Consider the following 22,091-nt stretch of genomic DNA (forward strand, 5'->3'; position numbering starts at 1 on the left):
AAGACAGAATATTTATGAATGTTAATTAACTTGTCTGGGTGAATCGTGTTTACGACGTCAGGTCAAGTCAGTCACTTTCGGAGCAATGGCAACACAAAATAAAACTCTTAACAACACAAAAATAAAGCAAGGAATTTTTTTTTATATCAAATCTTTAAAAAATGAAGAAGACAGACATGTGCATCAGTGAATGTTTTGCTTTTTTATTGTTGTAATTAATTTACGAAGCCACTTTATCGTTACATATTATATTGTTACAATGCTATCATGTTTTGTGCAGGCAATTCGATTTTTTCATTTGAAATAAAAACCCTGACAATGTCACTGCTAAATACCAATAGGCCTAATATTATGGTAGGCCTATTCCGCCATGTTTCTAACCCTCTATGTTTTTAACTGACTCGCACCCAACTCGTAAAGTCTGGGCTTAATGAAAATCCTGAGTTTCCCACTCGTAAGTAGCCTAAGTAAAAATGTATTTATAGCACTTTTAACGCAACAATGTACAAAGTGCTTTACACAATATAAAAACACAATCATTAAAATACATCAAGCTATACACTACCCTACATAAAGAAACAAAAAATATCAATACCCAAAATACAAAAGACCTCACAAAATATTAAAAGCACATCTATACAAGTACGTTTTCAGACGACATTTAAAAACAAACACACATTCAGATAATCTAATATCAACTGGCAAACTATTCCATAGTTTTGGAGCCCTCACTGCAAACGCTCTATCCCCTTTAGTTACAAATCTAGTTCTTGGAACAGCCAGCGGCTTATTGAAAGAAGATTTAAGACATCTCCCTGATTCATAGGGTCTCAGCTCAGTTAAATAGGTGCCACACCATTTAAAGCTTTAAATGTCAACAATACAATTTTAAAATCAATCCTTAAATAAACAGGTAACCATGTAAAGAAGTTAAAACTATATATAACTTTGTTCTGGTCAGTAATCTGGCTGCAGCATTCTGCACTAGCCTAATGTTAACGCTATAAAGTGCGATGATTCAAAGAAGAGAACAAAGCATTACAATAATCAAGGCGGGAAGAAATAAAAGTATGAATAATTCTGTTCTATTAAAATTCAAAAACCGCCTCACCTTGGAAATGTTTCTTAACATGTTTGGGTGAACTATCCCTTTAGTATTTATTAGAGAGCAGGCCACAAGGTGGCAATATTACATCACACAGACAGTCCTCTGTTCTGGCAATTCAATAGACATCAGCATGGACCCACTGTCTTTGAAAAATGACTTTAACATGTGAAAGAATTTAATATAGATATGATAAATAATTTGTAAGAATTTCTCACAATTTACTTTATATTTCGATTCTACTTTTTCTAAAATGGTTTAAACAGTTTGGTCTTCCGTTTATATTAATTATCTGATGTAGCCTACCATTTCATAAACTTGTCAAAATTAAAAACATGTCCCAAGGTTTCAGGAAACGATTAGTTTTTAAATTAGACCCGTTTATGGAATAAAATGAGTAAAAAAAATAGGCCACATGGGATGTTGTCATTGTTCAAACCTGCATTTTGACAGGTAATATAAATCCATAATTATACCCAGATGATGAAATTGTGCAAGTGTAAACTTATATCTCAATGCAGAAATGCCCCTGAGGTACTGTGAGTTGTGTTGAACTAAATCAGTTCAGCTGAGCTGACCTTTATTATTTTGTCAGCATGCGTTTGAATTTACATATTAATACACCCTCATATGCAAGTCTAGATGAAGATCCGGTGGGCTTTGCAACCTGCGTAGATCGAGCTGACAAGTTACGGCATCGGTTCCCATAGTAACCAATGTGTTCTCCGCCATGTACGGACGTCATTTGTTCCCCTTGGGGAGAGTCTGTCTTTCTCGCCTCTTAAATAGTTACATTGTGCCTGTGTTGACTAACACGGATGAAAGCGTACACTCAACACAAAGAGCTTCAAACTTGATAATCGTCAAACCTGTTTTTAATAAAACCCCCATGGATGTGGTCTGACCAACGCTTGTTCTTGACGTAGTTAATATGAAGAGATGAACAATGCAAGTATTTTTATATTATCTAAAATTAGGGCTGTGTTAATGGAGGTGCTTGTGCCAGTCATTGTGTAAAAGTGTGTGACTGTCGGATTGTTTAAATGAATCTTTTGAGACAAAGGCATTTCAAATTTGGTGTTTTGATGACATCACAGTCTCCTTGACTAGTGTTTTGAGGATGTCAGACTCAGTCAGTCAACCTCACAGTTCCAGCGTAGAGAGGAAGTGAGTGCACGGAATCTTGATCAGTTCCTCCAGTGTTCTGGAATCTTAAGAATGTCCTCTGTTCCGACTTGTACATTCACCACCATTAACACTCACGTGGCATCCCAGACATCTCAATGATGTTAAAATAATAGTAGTCATTTGGAAATTAACCTTTAATTTACCCTTCAGAATCTTTTAATATGCTCCTCTGACCTCATGAAAACTCGTTCAACAGCTGTCATTGAAGCTTTACACTTCTGTTGTATCACAATGTACTTTTGGGAAGTGCACACAAGGCAAACATATTGACCTGATGAGTTTTCCCGTAAAGCTCCATAAATCTACGCTGTAAAAATGTTACTAATTTTAAGCTATGAGGCATAAAACTGCTACAATAAAACCTTTAAGTTACCTTCCTAAAAATAGCACACAAAAAAACTTTAAAGTAAATATAAGCAAAAGGTAGGCTATTCATTTGCCTTATTTATAATTTTGTATTCACTTATTTTTTATTATGGGTAATATAGGTTACATAAACAAATATTTACAATAAAATATATATTAGTGTATTATTTTTTTATTTTGTTCTTTTTAATAAAGAGTATGTACGTGGGTTTAGATTTTGTTTAAATATACTGAAAATATATATTTTTAAATGTTTTATAAATAAGTTTTTATGCTCACCAAGGCTGCATTTATTTGATCATAATATATAGTAAAGAAATATAAAAGCATAGAAATACAGTAAAGCTTATGTAATATTGGGAAATATTATTACAATTTGAAATAACTGTTCTCTGTTTTACTTATATTTTACTATGTAATTTATTCCTGTGATGCAAAGGGGAATTTTCAGCATCATTACTCCAGTCTTCAGTGTCACATGATCCTTCAGAAATCATTTTAATATGCTAATTTGCTGCTCAAGAAACATTTCTGATTATTATCTATGTTGAAAATAGTTGTGCTGCTTAATATCTTTGTGGAAACCGTACTTTTGTCAGAATTCATTAATGAATAGAGAGTTCATAAGAACAGCATATCTAAATAGAAGTCTTTTGTAACATAAATGTCTTTTGATCAATGTAATGCATCCTTTGCTGAGTAAAACTATTAACTAAAAGAGATTCTCCTTCATTTATTTAGTAATCGTCTAGCCTATTCATTTATGTTGTTTAATTCATATAATAATATGTGGATCACATTGTGCGAGAGGCCAGTTCCAAGTCATTGTGCAGCCTTCTATTGTAGCATGTGTCACTATCAGTTAGTAACAGATTTGAATAGCTCATATAGGTTGGTATAGAAACATTTTACTTTAATAGCAAACTTGCAGCAGCATGTTTTTTCTGTTGCAAGTCTAACAGAAACTATTTTCAATTCTTTAAATGCCTGTATCCTATGCTCATTACAGACCTTGCACGAATGTTCAGAATTGCACAAGTGAGTCAGCTTATTTGCATATAGCTACTGTGAAAATATTAAAGTGACCAACATCGCACATAAATGAGCGGAATGTCAGTCCGAGTGATGTTGTTCCATTCAGCCCCTTCTCCTAATTATAGCCAGTTGCATAATAGTGTTCTTGAGACTTAAGAAACATTTCATATGGCCCTGCCTAGTCAACTCTCTCGCCCTCACTCACTCAAGTCCGGGTAAGCTGGAATGCATTGACGTCAGAGGAGGGAGAGCGCTCGAGCGCTAGAGCAGAAGTGAGCGCGAGCACTGCGGAGCGACGCGCGCACCACTACATGCCTCGTCCTGGTCGGACAGTGGGCATCATTTATTGATAAAAACAACAGCGAGCAGACGTGCGAAGATATTGGGAAGCGAATATTGTGTTTAGCCTCCAGAAATATACAAAAGGGGAAGCTGAGAGTAGGCTATTTCCAACGGATGCTCGTTTACATAGACGCATAAACGCTGCCTACCACTTTATATGGTAAGTTATTATAGAAAACAAATGCGTTCTGTGTATTTAACTGTTTGTTGAATTGAATGCTGAAATCGCCCGTGAGGATTGATATAGGCCTATGGGATATATATATATGCAGGGTTTAATTCCATTGAGTTTCATTTGGGATCATTGAGAGCCTGTCAGAGTGTATAGTTTGATGTTATTGTTTGTGTTATAGTTAATAATGATGATTTTAATTATCTGATGGACTATTGTTTTATTAGTGTCATTTTATGTAGTTGACAGGTTATTAGCTAGTTGCTATTAGGAAGACTAAATTGTTAAAGGTGACTCTGATGTGCTTTGCAGACTAACACTGGGTCGGAGGCATTGTGCTGGCCTGCATTTCGTTTCTATCTCTCTCCTTCACACACACACACACACACACACACACACACACACACACACACACACACACACACACACACACACACACACACACACACACACACACACACACCTCAGTATGGCAGCCAGTCACCCTATCCTCCAGTCCGCTCTTTGTTATCCTAGGCCTGGAGACATTCAGGGGAATCTAACAGAAGGACACACACAGGTAAGAGAAAGAAAACAAGGCAAAGAGACAGAGAGAAGGACAGAGAAATTGAGTCGCATTGCTTTATATCTAATGAACATCATATTGCTCTGTGTAGGTGCAAAGTCAAAATGCATTGTTCCATAAGTGTAGGAATCCTGTGAATATGCAAACTGATAAACAAGAGAGATGCATTCAGGAGCAGTTATTATTGTTGAACTGACAGGTTTTGTGGCAATTAAACTGAATACTTAGTGAGATTCTTAGCAATGCGATGCAAAGGATGCTGGCTAAAGTCATTAGACTGATGTCTTTCTGAGATATATACATTATGGTCTTGTATGTAATGCAGCATTGTGGATACTTGAGTGCGAGTATATATAGCTTGCTGCCATAGTCCTAGACTCAGCAGTGTTTGTTTGTGTGCACGTACATGTGTGTGAGCATATGTGCAAGTGTGTGTGCTGGCAAACTACCAAGTTTGTGGGTTTTACAGTGATTCTTTTGTGCCTCCGATTGAAAAGGAGAAGAAGTGTGCATGTGTGTGTCAAGTGTTATCACAGTCGTGTCCTAAGACACATCAGCTCCATCACAAGGCAGACCTGAGGGAATCAGGACAAGAGGGGAGTGCAGGTCACTTAGATCAAGTTTCGCCTACATTGTAGAAACCAAATTTCCTCAGACTGACTGATCGTGTCATGTCGCACAGCAGATGTTGACAGACTAACTTCTTGTCACTGGAAATATACATAGGAGACTATATGGGTTCATTTTCAGGTTTAATTTTCAAAGTGGAAAGAAAGAGACAAGTAATAAAAAGTTACCTCACTGTCTACTGTCTACATAGGCAGCTACCTTCTAAGATAGCATCCTATTAGTCATGCAACCTCACAAGTGATGAATTTGTAATGTTCTACACGGGTAGTACGAAAATCAATTGATTTCAATTTAGTTTTCCATTAGCATGTTGAAGAACTAAACTTGTGATATTTTAAGCATATCAACTCTCTGCACACAAATACTGGGTAAAGTATGTCATTTTTTATAAATAATTTTCATAATTATATAATAACAGATCTCGGGCTCATTACCATAGTAGGAAAAGTAAAATATCTCTCCAAGTCAAAATATTCTAGTGACTGGTCACATCTAAATTTTTAAATTGGCCCAAGTGAAATTCGGTAAAATTAATTGAATTAATTGTTGCAATAGTCTGTTATCATTGGCTCAATGAGAAATAATATGTCAGACTAATTAAAAAATTTAGATGAGACCAGTCACTAGAAAATTTTGACTTGGGGATGTAATTTTTTTTTTTACAGTGTATGGGCCCATCAACTGTTTGGTTACCAACATTCTTCAAAATATCTTCTTTTGTGTTCAGCAGAACAAAGACATTTATACAGATTTGAAACAATTTGAGAATGAGTAAACGATGACAGAAATTTCTTTTTTTTGAGTGAACTATCCCTGTAAAATGTATGCGCAATGGTCAAATAAATTCATACAGCGCATGTTTACATAGAAAAACAATGGGAAAAGTAGTGCAGTGGAATGCAAAAAAGGCATTCTGTATATTAGGTTTATTTAACGATTTTCGTTTTGTCCGCCATCTTGGAACTCATTGCAATGCATTCTGGAATTGCATGCCTCCCAATTCGACGCTGCCTACGAAATTGGACAAAATTGTGTCACTTATAGACCTGGAGTGTGAACTTCAGATTTTCCCTCAGTAGGCCCTAGGCACCCAGACAGCAACATAGTGTCGGCCCAGATCCGGGCCACATCTGGTACATGTGGATTCCACAATTACTAGGTTTTGGAACACTGGGTGTACATTGACAAATATTTTTTATATTCGTGATCGCACAGGATAATTTCTTTCGGAAAAAAATTCTGCCTAATTCACAGCACATGGATTTATTCTTAACCTCGTTCTATTGTTAATGAATTTGGAGTATTCTAAATGACCCACCGCGGGCACAAGGTTAATAGTTTGCATAAAACACGCCAAAACCATCTTCATATAAGAGCTTTTCTCACAACCTTTCCTTATCCTTTACAGCCTTCCGTCCCAGCAAACATTCAACGCTCTCGAAAGATCTCTAAATACGTACCAAACAATTTATCTTAACATGATTCTAAGGCCACCCAGAGTACTAGGTTTCTTTTTATTTTATTTTTTACGTACATGGTTGAATTTTTTCCCCGTAAATTTAGAGTACTTTTTAGTATTAAAGTTATTGATGTTTGTATGCTGGTTTTACTCACAAATTTGTGTGCACGCATACTTAGTGAATGAGACCAACAGTTTGAATATGTGCATTTTGGCTCTATAGCACATGAATTTTACCGATAGACCAGTGGTTTAAATGTTTTACTGTGTGTGTTTGAGTCTACACGTTAATGCACTTCGAACAGCAGGCACGCAAGCTCCCACTGCACCACGCTGACCTCATCACCATGAATATTGCATGATGGGAACATGGGGCGATGAGATCATATCTAAAGGAAACCCCATTATATTCTCCCCAACTCTGCATCTCTTTCACATCTCTTCACTCCGCTCGTCCATCAGCCCTCCCTCCTTCAAAAGAGAGAGCGGGATGACTCATCCTTTCACACCTCTCCCCTGGTGCCTCCTGACAGCCCCGCGTACGGGTTTGTGTGTTCCCGTATCGGCGTACAAGTGAGTCGAGGTCTGTTTTCCTTCTGACTCTCGCGCAGCAGGTGACAAAAGACCCCAGCATCGCTCTTTCAGGCAGCGGACATTTTCTCGCAGAAACGCTGAGCCTGCTTCCCTTCTCCTTGACGTGAGTTCCTCGTTTGCAGGAAGTCGAGGAAATGCCATGCCTGCGTGTGTTAGCATGTGTGAGTCTTGTGTAACTGTGAGAGGCGTCCCAAATTGCGGATGCTGGGTGTCTGCCTGAGCGCTATCAGGAGGAAGCACCATTTGTGCTCCCCGTAGGAAATACTGCCATGCTTTGTAAATGATATAGCCGATTCTGAACATGGAAAGGGTGGACAGCCCTATCCTTCCTCAATATGGAGGCCACCCAGTCTTTTGTTACATCCTTGTGCTCTGTTTTTGCACTTTCATTTGTCATCTGGCTCTGTTTCTCTTTCGGGCTCACCATTAAATAAATACATCTTTGTAAAGGCAACAAAGCATCAAAGTTTTGCTCTCCAGGGTGTAAGAAGTAGGAAGTTCTGAATAAAAAGAATGACCTTGCAAACACTAAAACAGATATAATTCTCTTCTGTTAAAGGAATTGCTCACTTAAAATATAATTTTATGCTCTTTTGCATACATTGAAAGTAATTGGAGATTGAATTCTCCATTTTTCCTCACATATCATTCAGATACCCGAATACAATGTGTATGAGGAGTGTAAATATTTGCATACGTGACATGAATATATCATTACTGAATAATAACATTTCCATGTGTTAGAATTATATTTAAGTTTTAGTCATTTTATGTGCATTTGCCGTTTTTATTAGTTAACACGGGTGTCTTAGATGGGCATCATGGCATTAGTGTCCTTTTCAACCTCTATCATTGGTCATTAAATATTAAGCTCCTTTCATCAAACCACACACGCACACTAATAATGATATCGCATTACAGGTATTGATCTACACCATTTGTGCTACACCCGTCATCCGACTCCTCTGACGCCAAGTCCCAAAACACTTCTCTCCACGCACTCCCCTCTTTTTCCACTCATCTTTTTGTATCCCCTCCATCAGAGCATATTTATCTATACGCTTTATCTGGGTTCCCTCAATTATTTCTTTGTGAGATTAATTTCAGAATTGTATTTTATTTGATATTTTTTTTAGTGCTGTTGTGTGTCTTTTTAGGGGTTGTTAGTTTTTGTGTTTTGTTTATTTTATTTTGATTTGTTTGAGATGATGTGTGTCTTTTTGAGACAGTTGTTTGTTTTGTTTTGGTATTTGTTGTGTGTGTCTTTTTTTTGAGACAGTTGTTTGTTTCGTTTTAGTTTTGTTTAATATTTCTTTTTGGGATTGCTGTTTTGGTTTTTGTTTGATTTTACGTGTCTTTTTGGGACGGTTGTTTGTTTTGTTTTTGTTTGGGTTTGTGTGTCTTTTAGGGACGTTGTTTGTTTTGTTTGTTCTTTTGTTTTGGTTTTTGTTTGGTTTTGGTTTTTCTTGAGTCTTAACTAATCTCCCTTAAGTTTTCATGTACACCTAATGTTTGAAATACATTTTCTTAATCACATTATGTCTTGCAACTGTGTGATACAATGATATTACAAAAGATGTCTAATACCATAGGGGGGATGTCACACTCAATATCACTTCCTATAGAATTGCACTATGAATGGGTTTTGTCTTAGCATGCATTATGATGTTACCTCTAGGTATGGCTGAATTTGTAATAGACAGCCATATTCGTGCTTGAACGTGCCATTATTGTCACTCCCTATCAGTTTGATAACAGAGGAGTTCTCTGTTAAGTAACTGGGTGGATTTGTTTGAGTTCTTCGTAATAGTAACTACTGTTGCTAAGTAACTACTGTACTACAAAGTAGGCTCTGTCTGGGTATAATAATTGTTTGCTTATGAGACAATTGGTTAATTAGTCAATTATTTTTTTCTTCAAAATGTTTTAAGATCAGTGTCTGGGATTCATGCAGGCAAATACCAACAGTACTTCTCTTCTCTTGAGCATACAGTATATAAACCTGTTAGACGGCCTACCCTGTGCTCTCTCCACACACTCGCCTTCCTCTGTGAATGTGAAAGTCAAGTGGAGTTTGCCTCTATTTGCAGCACTGTCTATTTCAACACAAAGAGCACTACATCCCTGCACTTAAAGATTACTAAAAGGGTTTTCCAGTCTGATGCCACAGAATAACCTTTTAAAGTTCTGTGTAGCTGCTAGATTGTTCTTAATGGCTGTTGGCACATTGCTCTGTGGTTGCTAGGATGTCATAGGTGGTTGCCAGGCTGTTGCTATGCTGTAGCTAAGCTGTTCTGGTTGTTTGATACTTGCTAGGATATTAGTTTGAAGGGTGTTATGATTGGCTCTTTCTTGACATGATGCTATGGGGTTGCCAGGGTGTTACTATGCGATGGCTCAAATTGTGAATGGCTGCAAGGGTGTTGCTCTGCTGTTGCCAATGATTTGTGATTGGTTGATGACATGTTGCTATGTGATTGCTAGGATATTGTAGATGGTTTCTAGGGAGTTGCGGTATGATTACTAACACTGATCTGGTTGCTAGGCTGTTACTACGGTATTTTGAGTTGCTTTGTTGTTGCTAAGGTTTTGCTATTAGGTTGCTAAAGTTGTGGATGGTTTTAAAGGCCATTGCTCTTGCTAGCATGTTCTGATTGGTTTATGGCATGTTACTATGCAGTTGCTACAGTTCATTGGGTGGTTTCTAGTATGTTGCTGTATGGTTACTGACATACTTTATGTTGAGTGATTGTTTGGTATGTGGTATGTGGTTGCTGGTATGTTGCTAGAGTGCTGTGGATGGTTGCCAGGGAATTGCTATGCAGTTGCTTGAGTGTTGTGGATGGTTGCCAGGGTGTTGCCTTTCAGTTGCTTGGGTGATCTGAGTGATTGCTGGCATGTTACCCTGCAATTGACTTTCGGGGTTGTTTGGTGGGTAAAGGTTAGGTTCTTCCCTTAGCAAGCATCACTAATTAGATACATTTCCCCATTTATGAGATCAAATTTATTATAACAATTATGTGCAGGGGGTCCGCTGTTTTTGTGTCATTTCCTCACTGTCATTTTCTCTCTTTTGTGTTTCCACAGGTGATGTCTCAGTAGAGTTTCCTTCAGCTTCCTTACATAAAAGTGCCCAGCCCTGCAACTGTACCTCCACTGCTTGATCCAAAATGTCTGCCACCAAAAGCGGTTACGAGGGCAAGATAGCCGGCCTATATGATCTAGACCGCACACTGGGTAAAGGTCATTTCGCCGTGGTCAAACTAGCCCGTCATGTATTCACGGGCCAACTAGTAGCAGTCAAAGTCATTGACAAGACCAAGCTTGACGATTTAGCAACTGGCCACTTGCTACAAGAAGTCCGTTGCATGAAACTCGTCCAGCACCCCAATGTAGTCCGACTGTATGAGGTCATCGATACACAGACCAAGCTCTACCTCATCCTAGAGCTGGGCGACGGAGGTGACATGTACGATTACATCTTGCGTCACGAAGGCGGGGTGGCCGAAGACACTGCGAAAGTGCACTTTGCTCAGATTGTACGAGCGATAGCCTACTGCCATCGTCTGCATGTTGTCCACAGAGATCTGAAGCCGGAGAATGTGGTGTTCTTCAGGCAGCAAGGGACGGTGAAGCTAACAGATTTTGGCTTCAGTAACCACTTTAAGCCTGGGACTATGTTGATGACCAGCTGTGGTTCACTAGCATATTCCGCCCCAGAAATACTGCTAGGCGAAGAGTATGATGCTCCTGCAGTGGGTAAGTGATGAAATTATATATTTTCGGACATAGCACCTCCTACAAATTCTTGAATCACAGTTTCCCTTCTTCTATCTGTTTCCAAGTGCGTTGTTTTATTCAGCCAGTCAATCAGAATGCATTCAGAATCCCTGAAGCAAATTCGCATGAGAGTCAAATTCTCAATAAAGTCACTCCAAAGATTGAAAGATTTGTTGGATTCTAATAACAGAAAAGATTCAGAGATTTTAAGATTCCAAAAATTGAAAGATTTCATATTCATAAGAGATTCGAAGATTCATAGTTTCAAAGATTGAATATATATATTCTATCTGTTTCCAAGTGTGTTGCTATATTTATTCAGTCAATCAGATCTCCGCAGATGCTAAATTCTGTCCTGTCGGACTCAGACTTTTCATTTACATGCAGCGCAGTCAAACTAATCCGGCAAGGGATTAAATTGTAGTGGTTCGTGAGCTTGTACGTTAAACTCATTGTTTGTGTTGCAAGAACGCCGGGTCGCCTCGCTCTCTTCTCGCTGTTGATCTTCCCCTCTCTTCTCCCCACGTGCCACTTCTGGGTTTAATCGCTGCCGTTTGCAGAGCGGAAATCTACTGAATGAACAGCATATCTGTGCTCTGGCAGGGTTCAAGCTAGGAGATTTGAGTCAGGTCAGACCTACACATGACTCAATTGACTGCATTCAGAATCCCTGCAACAAATTATCATGAGAGCCAAATTCACATAAAATATCCTGAAAATTAACGATAGTGAAATTGGTAACAAACAGTGTTTTATTTTGACATTAGCAATAGCCATTAAAGGAACCCATATCGTTCAACCACAGAGATGTATAAAATGTGTCTGCTGCCTGCGGTACATTTTTCTGTTGTGTCAGGCAGTGCTTTGGTCTGGAACTTTCTCATATTTGCTGTAATGTTGTGTCTTGGAAAATTGTTTTGAGGATGAATGTGGCTGACTGTGAACTCGCGTTCCTTCTATCCATCTTCCAATCTATTGTTCAGACCCAGTCACCTTATTAAGCTCTGGAGATTCAATGTATGACAAAGAGTCGAGGAGGAAGGAGAGAGAGAGAGAGAGAGAGAGAGAGAGAGAGAGAGAGATAGATGATGAGTATGGAGAGAGAGAGAGAGAGAGAGAGAGAGAGAGAGAGAGAGAGAGAGAGAGAGAGAGAGAGAGAGAGAGAGAGAGAGAGATGATGAGTATGGAGAGAGAGAGAAAGAGAGATGATGAGTATGGAGAGAGACATATTCATTGAGAGAGAGACTGGGTCAAGCAGGACACTTGAGCTTAACATTGACTCAGACAAGAGGATAAAGAGTAACTGGAATGACAATGAATCATTCTGTCTCTTTCTTGTTACTGTCTTGTTTCAGTTAAGTAAAGCTTTCTAGAGCACAGATGTACAGTACTGGGGGGGGTACTATTACGCTATTACGCATCTTCTGAAAGAGTACTGAATCTCTGGACCAAAACACAGGAAAAAAGAAGCAGAAACAAGCGATAGCATATGTAAGAAGATGTATATGTAAAATAATACGATCATCAACATTAAAACGCATACAAATCAAAACTGCCTGATATTACCGCATGAAATGTCGACCCATGACGAGGTACAGGACCGAGCAAACTTTGGGGGTGTTGATGGACTCAATCTACTCCATCTATGTTTTGATCATTCTTTCTGAATCTGATCTAGATGTTCTGAATTCTGATCTGATTCGCTGGCGAAAGAGTTAAGATTCTAAAGGTTTGAAGATTAATAAATGATAAAAATTAAAATGATTCATCGTTTCAAATAATCAAATGTCAATCAAATAGATTCACAGATTCCAAAGATTCTAATGATTCTAAAGCTTCATGAATTCAATGATTCTAGGGATTCATAGTTTTAAGATTCCAAATTTTAAGATTCCAAAGATGAAAATATTGTTTCAAAGATTCTAAATTCAAATTCATAGTTTGATAGATTCACAGATTCTAAACATTCTAAAGGTTCTAAAGATAAATAAATTCATAAATTCATAAATTCAGCATAGATTCAAAGATTAAACTAGATTCTAAAGATTTGTAGTTTCAAATATTCCTAGATTTTAAGATTTCAAAAATGCATAAACTGATTTATAGATTTAAATATTCATAGATTCTAGTTATACATATGCAAAACTACACGTTTTCCAAACTACAAGTTAGTTTGCCTGAATGATCGGTCGACTGTTTGATCTTAGGGAAACTGTGCATATTTAGGCTGGTTTTGGGTTCCCCTGACCCTGATCTGATGCATTTCCTAGTGTGCGTTCACACAGCTCATGTTCTTGTGTTCAAAAATAGTAGGATGGAGTGCAGTGGAATAGAACAGAATGTAGGGATATGGAGACGTGTTTTGCAAGTTAAACTATTTTTAACTTGACACACTGTCTTAAAAACTCAAGGCTTATGGTGAAAGATGGATCAAAATGTGAGTCACAAAGCTGCTGACACAATGTACGCCGAAGACAGAGAGAGAGATAGAGACAGTCTTCAGAGGACACTTGAGCTTAACATTGCATAGACACTGAACCTGTCTTTCTCTCGTTCCAGTTCACTAGGGCTTTCTAGAGCACAGATGTGTGCTGAGCTGCCATGTGTGCCCTTCCGCCCCTCTGCTCTAACATATTAATATCATATTTATATGATTTTTTTTCTGCCAGAGCGCCATGTGACTGTGGGACAGTAATTCTCACAGAGGCTGCCTGTGCCAGGATTAGATCTGCACAAAGTGGGTCAGCCTCCGCCGAGACCCAACAAAGTGTGCAGAGGAGGCAATACTCACACACATACATGCTAGCACGCTAGAGGCGTGTGAACCTGAGGGCTTGTCTCATCTTTCTCTTAGCGATAGAACTAGAGCAGATAAGGACTGAGTAGTCATGCGTTACAGATGTTTAACTTCCTTTATCAGTCAGAACGAAGAGTAAACATGGACATAAAAGCAATGGAGCTTAGCAGTTAGCATATTTGCCTGAATACATTTGTTCAGGTGACACAGGTTCATCTGACTTTCAATGGTTCCTGATTCTGTATGATTTATGGTTTTTGAAGATGAGGGCATGTCACACAACCCTTCCATGGTAGCGTCTGGCTAATTTGGTTAGCTTCTACCAGTTCACAGGTGCATTCGCATAAAATACTGTTGAAGTGGTCGCATGTTGTACGGCTGCAAAAGGAATAAAACCAAAATCATGAGATGGTTCAGTGCGACTAGCAAATCACAAAGGCTGAAAATAATAATTATTTCTAATCATATTGATAAATGATATACGGAGCCCCGCACATGTCTTGCAAAAAAAAAGTAATCGTGTGCACGATTTACTATTTCGTTCCCTCGATTTGTGCGGCATGCGCACGATTTATAAATCAAGAGGACAAAATAGTAAATCGTGCGATAAATAGAATAATAGCATACTATTTTTTATCTGCATGTCATTTGCGGGGCTCATAATGATCATACATTTTTAGTCAAATTGTGCAGCCCTACAAACAAGCACAGCAAACCGGGAACTTAAAAAAAAAAAAAATAATCAGAATCGGTTAAAAGTTTTTGCAGAAAAATCTCAATTCGATTTCCCCCCCAAAAGCATGCGGCCCTAGTCATTTGCCATCAACAACAAAAGATATGAGAAGTGTTTTATCCTCCCTTTTGATAAGTTAATTTATTTTTCTTTATTAAAATGCACATTTATATTTTTAGTTAGCTTCCTTTCATTCGCAACAGCCTTGTTTTTTTTAAAAAATTGGTTTTAAGATCAAATGCAGGCTATTACATTGTGCTATAGCACAAAAAACAGACTTAATTAAAAGCTCCTGGCTTGCACTTGCATTGTACCTGCATTATGTTACGTTATTGTGCAGTGGGATACATTCCATCTGCTAGTCGGTTTATTTTAGCAGCTCTAAACACTCGGCAGTGCCTGTCGGCTGACCATGTGGCCCGCTGCCTAGTAGTTTGTTCAGCTCCTGAAGTTTGTTGGGCAAAGGCTGGCATCCTGTCTAGCTGATGACATTAACCTCTGTAGCAGAAGAGAGAGAGATGAGAAAGTGTAGAATCTGATATTTAAACATGTGATTGTAGAAGGGTTTTTGCACTGTTTTTTTTTTTTTACGTTCATACGTGAGCCTGAGCCTTTGTGTGTGTGGACGGCTGAATGTCCATTAGCTCTGTCAGAGGTTTTATTCATAGTCTGTAATCAGCTGCTCGACTCTAATCCACTCACAAGAGTTCAGTCACTCAATGCCAGCTCACATGCAGACACACACACACACTTAAGCTCTAATTACCACTCTATTATATTATACACACAACTTATAAGTACAGGTTTTGTGGGGACCAAATTGTTCTCACATGGACATTACAATGTCCTCATGATCTGGCTTACCGTACCGTGTGTGAAGCAGCTCAGTGTCGTCAGGATTCGGGTTGTTGACATTGCTGATCTGAGATGTTCTGAGACTGATAAGCTGGGAGAGACTGGCTCAGTGACATCTCACAAACTCACACACTCCAAGATATCACACACCCATTCACAAACTGGCTATCTTACACTGCTTTGTGTGCATTTTTCTATTCTTTTGAAAGAAATTACTACTTGTATCCAACAAGGACACATTAAACTGATCAAAAGTCACGGTAAAGACATTTATAATATTTGCTAAAGAATTTTATTTCAAATCAATTCTGTTCTTTTGAACTTTCTATTCGTTAAAAAAATCCTGAAAAAAATGTATCACAGTTTCCACAAAAATATTAAGCATTTAAAATAATAATGCCCACATGCCTTCTTCTCTATTCTAAAAATTGTGTTGGATTGTACTGTGAAGGGTCATAGCACTTACATACTGTTGTCCTACTGCTAGTTTAATTGCTTCTATTGTTTCTCATTTGTAAGTCGCTTTGGATAAAAGTGTCTGCTAAATGAATACATGTAAATGTAATGCCCAAATAATAGCAGCAACTCAGCATATTCTAATGATTTCTGAAGGATCATGTGACTCTGAATGACGAGTAATGATTCAGCTTTGCCATAACAAGAAATAAAGTACATTTTAAATATATTAAAATAGGAAACAGTTATTTTCAATTGTAGTAATATTTCACAATTAATCAAAAAACAGAGCCTTGGCAAGTCTTCTTTCAAAAACATAAAAAATCAGACCCCAGAATTTTGAACATATTTGGACTCAATGGTATTATAAAAATTCAAATATTTGAAAGATTCAGAGTTTCCAAACATTATGACATTTTTAAATTTCAAAAAAGATTCTAAGTATTCTAAATATTCTGATACTTGAAAAAAATTTGTTTTTAATTCTAACAAATATTATAAAAATTATAAAAACGTCCTTAAGATTATATATATTGATATAAGACGTATAAATATATTATAAATATTGAAAACGGTGCAAAGTTTCTAATGTTCTAAAGGTTCTACTATTCTACAAACTATAATTAGAATCTTTAAAATCCTAGAATCTTTACAAGACCTCAAGTCTGGAGACACGCTGTTGTCACATTATGTAAGCTCAACACAGACCCGCTCCTTGTTAGTTACACTGTTTAGTGTAAACTGCAGTCACAGCACTCACACACAGAGGTGTTCTGCACTTCAAACTAACCAGTCACACTGACCTTAGATCAGCAGAAAGAGTTCATTTTGATGATGGAGACATTTGATGCTGAAAAAAATTAAGTTGTCTGGTCACATCCACACATTCACACTCTGAGATGTTTCTTACAAAGTTTCTAAGAAACAACTGCATACATAAACTATCTTTATCATTTATCTAAGTTAACAGGGTTTTTAAGTAATTTTGAGTAAAGGAAATTTGAGTAATTTAACTAAAATAAAGTTTTAGTTAGAACATTAATGCACTTGTTTGATCAAGGATTCATCATAATTTTATTAGTTTAAACCTTTGGTGTCATATTTCATCTGATGTCCAATCACATGTATAGTTGGACCATTCGAGTGTGCTAAAAGATCAAATATGTTACATAACATTCTGCATGCACGTGTGTGGTTTGTAGCTCTCGTGTCTGTGGAGGAACACGCCGTACAGAGAGCAGAAGAGAGGAGTTATTGTCAGAGCAGTTAAAGACACTGTTTGGACAATGCTGTCTCTCAGGACTGTCTGTCACGCTGATGCTCTGCTCTGGTTCACACAGTACATGCTCTTTCACACAGAATTCATCCTTATACTCACAAATGTTGGGTTTCAGTGTTTTATGATTTAAACTGATGATTATAATGATTTTTATACTGTACAAATTGTATATTCTATGGCCTAACTCTAAACCTACCAATCATAAACAAAAACTTTCTGCATTTTTACATAATCAAAAAACATCACTTAGTATGATTTACAAGCTATTTTCCTCATGGGACCAAAAATGTCCCCACAAGGTCAGAGATTTCTGGTATTTCCATCATTGTGGGGACATTTTGTCCCCATTGGGTTTACCAGGAACACACACACACACCACACTGAGACCAGCGTGTCAGATTTGAAGTTGCCGTTTAAATGGGAAAGTTTAAGAAGTTGGCACAGGTTAAAAAAAAAAAAAAAGTTAACTTAAAAGGCATTTTTGGGTGAACTACTTGTAAAATTAAAAGGGTTAGTAAACTAAAAAGTAATCCTAAATTTGAATATTTTTTTATTAGTAGTGGTATTATTAATGATGTTGTTGATGATGATTATTAATGATGAACTAGAACTAAAACAGAATTACTAAAACAGAACATTTTAAAATAAAATCTAATTAAAAATATGAACAAAAGCTAAAATAGTATATCAGTGATATTAAAAGAACACTGATCCAAGAACAAGTTTAGAATTCCAATCCCATGTTGCAACAACACAGTAGAAATATCCGGTTGATTTAATGTTTGCATTTGTCCTCTGGCCACTTCTGAATTTCTGTATACGCCAAAATGGACCTCCAAGAATACAGCAGCCGCATTTAACTGCCAGTCAGGTCAGCGCACTAGACCAAAACTATGAATGAGCACATTCTCGGTACTCTTCCCTTTAGAAATCGAAGGTTAAATGAAATGTTATGAATATAATATGAGTGATCTGACTGAAGGAATCTAAACTGATCCTATTATTTCAAAATGATCTCATTTAACAGAGCAAGGCCTAAACCTTCACCCATATGTGTACTCTTTTTGTGTTCACACGCACACAAGTGAAAAAGTAAAAGAGGAAGCTTGTTTTCTTGGAAGTCCACCGTGGAAAAGTACGCCACCAAAACAAACACGTCTCTTACACGGGACTTACACGCCCTCTATTACTTTTCAATCTTTTTTATGTCCCGTTCACCATGGTCTTGGTTCATGATGTTCTGTAAGACTTCCTGGGATCCTTAGTTGGCACAGAGTTGGATAGGAAAACAATGGCAGGGACATATTACTCAGAAAATCATGCCAATAGGCATAAAGCTTTAGTAAGTTCAATATTGTCTGAGGACGTACAGTGAGAGTATGTAGAAGTGCGGGAGAGGTTAAGGCTCTGTTTTATTTGTGTTTAGTTTATTTGTGTGTATTGCATTTGTCACATGTGGGCACTTCGTTGTTGGTTAAAACCCTTGACATGTTTCTTCCTCTTTTCTGCACTAATCCAATTACACTTCTCTCTGGGGATGTAAATATTTACTCCGACAACAGTTTGATTTTTAAAAATTCAGATACGAATTTCCCAGATTGCAATATTTAAAACCAATAAATGTTAATGTGGCAAATAGATTTAAGATTAAGTCTGTTATTGTCTGCCTTCCAGATATCTGGTCACTGGGTGTAATCCTCTATATGCTAGTGTGTGGACAACCACCCTTTCAGGAGGCCAACGACAGCGAGACCCTCATCATGATCATGGACTGTCGCTACACTGTGCCCAACCACGTCTCTCCAGAGTGCAAAGAGTACGTATGTCATCTGAGCTTGCACACATGAACTAATACTGTATACAGCTTTCTCCGATTTAATCCAGAAGCCTGGAGCTTATTGTGTATTTTTTTGTACAAAGCTTACTAAATTTATGCTTAAAACAAATGGGCTTAGAACATTTTTCATTTAAGACGTATTCTTCGAAAACAAGTTAGAACAATGTTATCTTGGGAATTTCACTGGAAAACATGACAAAAATACAACTCCAGAAACTCATGACAGTAGTAGGCCATTATGCAACACGTCTTGTATTATTCAGGGTCAGTTGATTTCATAGATCAATAGTCCTTTCTTCCCAAGCTGGTCCTGAAGAGTTCACTATTTCTGGAAAAACAACATAACCGAGAACATGAGCCTGGTAATACCCTTTCCAATAAGAGTTTCCATGCTGATCTGACTCGTGCCCACAAAAACAGGTTTGAGTTAAAATAGCAAGTTTTAAGATGCCATTGACAGCTTTGTGCCACTGGAACACAGGGTTGTGTTCTGTTGTGTTTTCCCCCTGAGAACTGACAGCCTCTCAAACGCCTCTCAAACAGCACTCCCTCGCACTCCAGTTTCTACCACTTTCACGCCAAACTTCATACCTATGTGTAGACCGAAGCCCATATGAACATACTGTACTTTATCTGTTTACACCTGCTTGGACCAGCCAATCACAGTTTGTGGCTCTTTAAATTACGCAAATGTTCTTGGAGGTTAGATTTAGGAGCAAGTTATGACAGACACACAGATATTGCATCCTTGGGCCAACTGATGGATACTGAGAGTAACAGGTCAAGACAACTCCCTCGTTTTGTCTCATGAGGGCTTTAACTAGATATTCCGGTTGGATTAGAAATGCTTGACTTAAGTAAGCTTCAATACACTTTTTGAATCATAATATTGTACTGCTCTTAAAAAGGTTTGGGCGTGATTTGGAATTTGAACTTGAAAGGAAATCGAGCCACAGGAATGCTTTGAAACAATACACAATTACATGATTAATTTTGACTACCGGTAATTGTGACTATTTGTTACCTCATATATAATACTTTTCCCTCAAATGAATTGTCAAAATAGTTTATATTTTAACATTAAGAACTACAAAATGTCCACCACATTTGTTCAGATAACTTAATATAATAATAATAATATATTTTTAATTATAATTTTTTTTTTTTTAAGTGTAAGTATATATTTCTCTAGGTGCCACTCTAATATTTCTTTAAATATATTTCCTGTAACAAAATTACATGTATTATTAAAAACACCTTTCTTTTCATTTCATTTGTATGTACAATTCTGCGTCCTATTAGACACCATATTTCACATTCAGGAACTTAATTATAAATCACAAATTAATCTCAGTTCACTTCTGAAAGTTACACAAGCCTGCTTTTAAGTGTGTTCACCGCAGCTCTAAAGTGACCAATCTTTACACAAGGCTGCCTTTTGTCTGTGTTATTTTTAAGTGGGTTTATTCCAGGCTGTTTGTTGTCAGAACATCCCCAAAGCAACAGCTCTCAGGCTTGAGTTTAGGTCTGAATCAGGCAATTGTGCAAGAGTGTGGGTACAAGTTTGTGTTAGACATCTGGGCTTGACTGCACAGCCAAACATAGTGACTGTGTCACATGATCTCCACCACAATCAGAAGCCTCCTTTAATGTGAAGACTTTTCTTTGAGGAGGAGAACACTTGTGTCTTTAGGCAGACTTTCATCTTGCTGTTTATCTGTAGTTTGCTTTTTTCCACCCTTCTTCCTCACGGCTATTTAAGGTCTTGAGGTTAAACACATCAAGAGACTCCACTGATGTTCAAGGGCAACGGAGCATGTGGGATTCTAAACACTTAAAAAAAAACACTTTGAAAGGGAAAACATCTCCCCCTGCTGGTCAGCTGTGTGAGATGCAGGAACGTGTGCCAGTACCGCAGTGAAATAAAACACTCAAATGCCCTGAATAAACAAGCTGGATGCAGTGCATTCACACATACACAAGCAAGCTTGGATCGCAAGTGTTCCAACCAATACCGTATTCTTTCAGTTCGCCTCACTGAAGCACCAATTCTCTGCAGGTGCTCATGAATATTAATCAGCAGAAAGATAAGCACTTCCTTTTCATTCCGTCTCCTCTGATGGCAAGATGCGCCTGTGCAATCATCGTCTGTCAGCCAGGCAGAGAATATTTATTAAGATTGCTAGAAAAGGAAAGTATGAAAATTGCAAGTAGAGTGAGGCTGAAATGAAGTGAGATGGAGGCAAGTGTGATGAAGGGTGACAAAATCAAGCCTATTTGAGATGATGGGATTTTTCTTATTTCGTTTTTTCCCCCCACAGAAGGTCATGTCTGATGTTCTCGTTCTGCGCTGGTAAAAAAGGAATAACAATCTCTCATCATTCTCTCCATCTTATTTTCTTTTTTTCCTTTCAGTTTGATTTCACGTATGCTACAGAGGGATCCTGCTAAGCGGGCGTCTCTCACAGAGATAGAGAGCCACCCTTGGTTGCAAGGTGTTGACCCTTCGCCTACCGGATACACAGCCGCCCCGCTTACCTCTCACCGCAGTTTGTTACCCGAAGAGCATGAGTTCATACTCCAGGCCATGACCAGTGGCAGCATTGCTGACCGAGATGCCATCCAGGAGTGGGTATCTCTTTATTCTTCTTGGATATTTTCTTTTGGTCGTAGTATACAGTTATATAAGTTAATAATACAAATACATTTTTGTGTGATAGTGCTTTGGAGGCAGACCAATATAACCACATCACAGCCACGTACTACTTGCTGGGAGAGCGACTCCTTCGAGAAAAGCAAGAGCAGTCAAGTCTCACTCCTGAACAAAGACATTCACAGTAAGTCCCAGTATTCTTCTGAAGTTCTGAAGGTCTTTTATCTTCTTATGTGGTGGCTTCT

General features: G+C 37.8%; 1 protein-coding gene across 2 annotated transcripts in view; it reads left to right on the top strand.

The window, feature by feature from the left end:
- Window positions 1–22,091, top strand: part of snrkb (SNF related kinase b) — a 26,232-nt gene that overhangs the window by 649 nt on the left and 3,492 nt on the right. Inside the window, exons 1-5 of one of the 2 annotated variants that reach the window (XM_079603666.1) lie at window positions 3,941–4,196; window positions 10,544–11,215; window positions 19,031–19,172; window positions 21,609–21,821; window positions 21,914–22,030. In XM_079603666.1, coding sequence (XP_079459792.1) covers window positions 10,627–11,215; window positions 19,031–19,172; window positions 21,609–21,821; window positions 21,914–22,030 — 1,061 coding nt within the window. In that variant the 5' untranslated portion in view covers window positions 3,941–4,196; window positions 10,544–10,626. Of the gene's footprint in view, window positions 1–3,940; window positions 4,197–10,543; window positions 11,216–19,030; window positions 19,173–21,608; window positions 21,822–21,913; window positions 22,031–22,091 lie in introns of those variants that run through there. The other variant, XM_079603667.1, reaches the window with a different exon arrangement.

Source organism: Phoxinus phoxinus (genome assembly GCF_949152265.1).
Source record: "Phoxinus phoxinus genome assembly, chromosome: 25".
Taxonomy (NCBI): domain Eukaryota; kingdom Metazoa; phylum Chordata; class Actinopteri; order Cypriniformes; family Leuciscidae; genus Phoxinus; species Phoxinus phoxinus.